The following is a 2,750-nucleotide window of genomic DNA, read 5'->3' on the forward strand; positions in this document are numbered from 1 at the left end:
TATATATATTATAATAAAACAGCACTTGGAGTACAAGCAGGGGTGCAGTGGGGAAATGTGATGCTTTGAGTCTGACCCACATGGGAAGGTTCTATGCTCGTGTCACGAGACCTCCCTGAGTGCACTGAGCACACACACACCCGTGATCCAGGGCTGGCTGAGGCTGTAGGTTGATGAGGTTGTCAAGACCCTGTGGGGAGTAATTTCTCTTTGTCTCCATCTCGTATCTCTCTCCTTATATTTGGACGAACGAAATAAATAACATTAAAAAACACTCCCTCAGGGTTTGGAGCAAGCTTGCATTCCAAAACCCCACCACTCGATGTCTGCATTTTAAACATCTCTTTCATTCCCGTTTTCCTCATTTATGAAAGAAAAAGCAGTGCATTGCAGGATTGACGGAACAAATAAATAAGACACATGCTTGAAACCCTTAAAAGAAATCTTAGTGCAGAAAATAATAAGTATTCATTCTATTCTTTACTCTTTAAAAAATTTGATATAGGGCACATGCACTCACCAGAGAGTGGAGGAGAGAGAGAAAGAGAAAGGAAAAATGAGATACAAGAGAAAATACCTCTTAGGGGGATGGCTACACTGCTGTTCCTTCTCCTCCATTCTCCCCTTGGGAATTTGGACACACACACACACACACACACACACACACACACACAGACACACACACGCATTCAGGGTGATTTGCAAGCCACACAGTTCAGGATTTAAACCGCAGTTGGCCCTGTGTGAGTCCAATGCCTTAACCACTACGTCACCTGCTGGCTCTGAGCAGAACATTTTTAAATTGCAGATATGATAAACATGTTCATGTAGAATTATTTAGAAACTGATAAAAGTCTCCTTTTCAAAGATATCTCTATTTTGGTTATCAAAATGCTCTATCATTGTCTGTTTTTGGGTAACAAAAATTTTTTCTATATTTTTCGTTGTAATATTTAGAAGGATGTTTTGCCTTGATCTAAGATTTTTGTCAATGATTGCACATTTTGCTCCTTCCCCAAGGAATTTATATTCAAGTACAGCATTTTAGATTTGAAGAGCAGGTTTAATGGGTCATAATTATATAATTAGACACGTTCAACACTGGGTAGGTTGGTTAAACAGACACAACTCATTGAGAACACTCTGGAAAGAATCTTTAGGATGGAGATGGGGAAATGGAGTCAAAGACTGAAAATAAATCACACATTGATGACTTCAGGCTAGCACTCTCCTTGATTATCTGAAATCCAAAGTGTCCATGACTTGTAGTTGCAGAAGGCAAGAATACAACTGAAGACCACCAAGGAGAGCACACATGGCTAGCTACTGGTTGCTCATGCTACTTTTGTTTTGGTGGTGCGTCGAAGATTATGTTATTGAATCAGTTAATTACTTACTGTTGCTGAATGTAACTAATTAACTGATTCAATGACAAAAATGAGAATAAGGTGTGTGAAACAATGAGCTTGTCATGAACCAAGGATTATGATTATTTCAATCCATACTCTAGAGGGCCTGTATGGAAGGATAGAAAGAAGGAAAGAAATAAGAAAGGAAGGAAAAACAAAGAAGAAGAACAGAAAAAAGAAGGAAAATGTGAGCCAGCAGGTGGCATAGTAGTTAAAGCACTGGACTCACATGGCTGACCCTGGCTTGAGTCCTGGACCTGGTGGTTTGAATATCATGCCTAGATGCATGTGCGTGTGTGTCCAAAATCCCAGAAGGAGAATGGAGAAGGGATTGCAGCGTGGCCCTCCCCCTAGGGGAATGATTTCTCACTTTCCCTCTCTCTGTCTCTCTGTTTCTCTTCTCTCCTGCAAATGCACATGCCATATGGCAAAAAAAAAAAAAATAAAATAAAAAAATAAAAAAAAAATGCATATCCTCTTTCTTTCCCTTGAAGTAGATTTTGTGAACATTTGGAATTGTACTGAGCTTAAAGCTGCATATCATTACACAATAGCTCACTCTGTTATGTTTGGGCTTTCAGGTATCAAATGCTGGGTGAGGTCAATTACCGTGAGTGCGAAGCAGATGGATGGACCAATGAGGTTCCTCTCTGTGAAGGTAGGTGTGTAATTGACTTACAAGTATATTGAAGCATCTAAAGTAGCTAAGACTTTTAAAAATATCTTACAATATACTCAATGCCTGTAATGAAATGTTTTTAATTCAAATTATTCTTGTGGTTTCTAGTGTTGTGCAGAGTAGTTATAATTTTTTACTACTGCATTACTTTATGTTGCAATAATCAGATATTCATATAACCTGATCTGAGCTAATAATCAAGGTGCTAGACTTCAGGGAATGTAAGACTCATTGTTCTTTCCCTTTGGATTCCAGTCATTAGAAATGTGTAAGTTTCACTGGCTAAATGGAGGTCAGAATGTCAGTTTTATTAATGAGCAGGCACTCACCCTCTAACACCCAAATAGAGGGAGCTACAGCAATGGCTGAACTAGAGAACATGGCTTAGATACTTTCCCCTCACTCCCCTTCACAGGGGAGATTTTCTCAGGGTCTTAGCTCTACTGAAAAGAGGCAGGTGAGGAAATTCTGCTATTGGTCACTGGTCTGTAACAAAAACTGAGTTTGAGAAAATCTAGATCCTGTTTTCAGGTTTTGCGATACTAGTCCAGACCACTAGTCATCATGGAACTAAGAGATGGATCGCAAGAGTGTTTCGTAGTAGCACAGTGAGCAGTGAGTGCCGAGAGAGAGAGACGTGAGGATCACTCAAAATTCCTGCT

The 2,750-nt window shown here is 39.6% G+C and overlaps 1 protein-coding gene across 1 annotated transcript in view; it reads left to right on the top strand.

Annotated features, from left to right (window-relative positions):
• LOC102500256 (complement factor H) overlaps window positions 1-2,750 on the top strand; it is a 68,205-nt gene that overhangs the window by 37,646 nt on the left and 27,809 nt on the right. The window contains exon 4 of the mRNA XM_014586839.2: window positions 1,991-2,067. Coding sequence (XP_014442325.2) covers window positions 1,991-2,067 — 77 coding nt within the window. The remainder of the gene's footprint in view (window positions 1-1,990; window positions 2,068-2,750) is intronic.

This window comes from Tupaia chinensis, unplaced genomic scaffold (assembly GCF_000334495.1).
Source record: "Tupaia chinensis unplaced genomic scaffold, TupChi_1.0 Scaffold000161_4, whole genome shotgun sequence".
NCBI classification, from domain to species: Eukaryota; Metazoa; Chordata; class Mammalia; order Scandentia; family Tupaiidae; genus Tupaia; species Tupaia belangeri.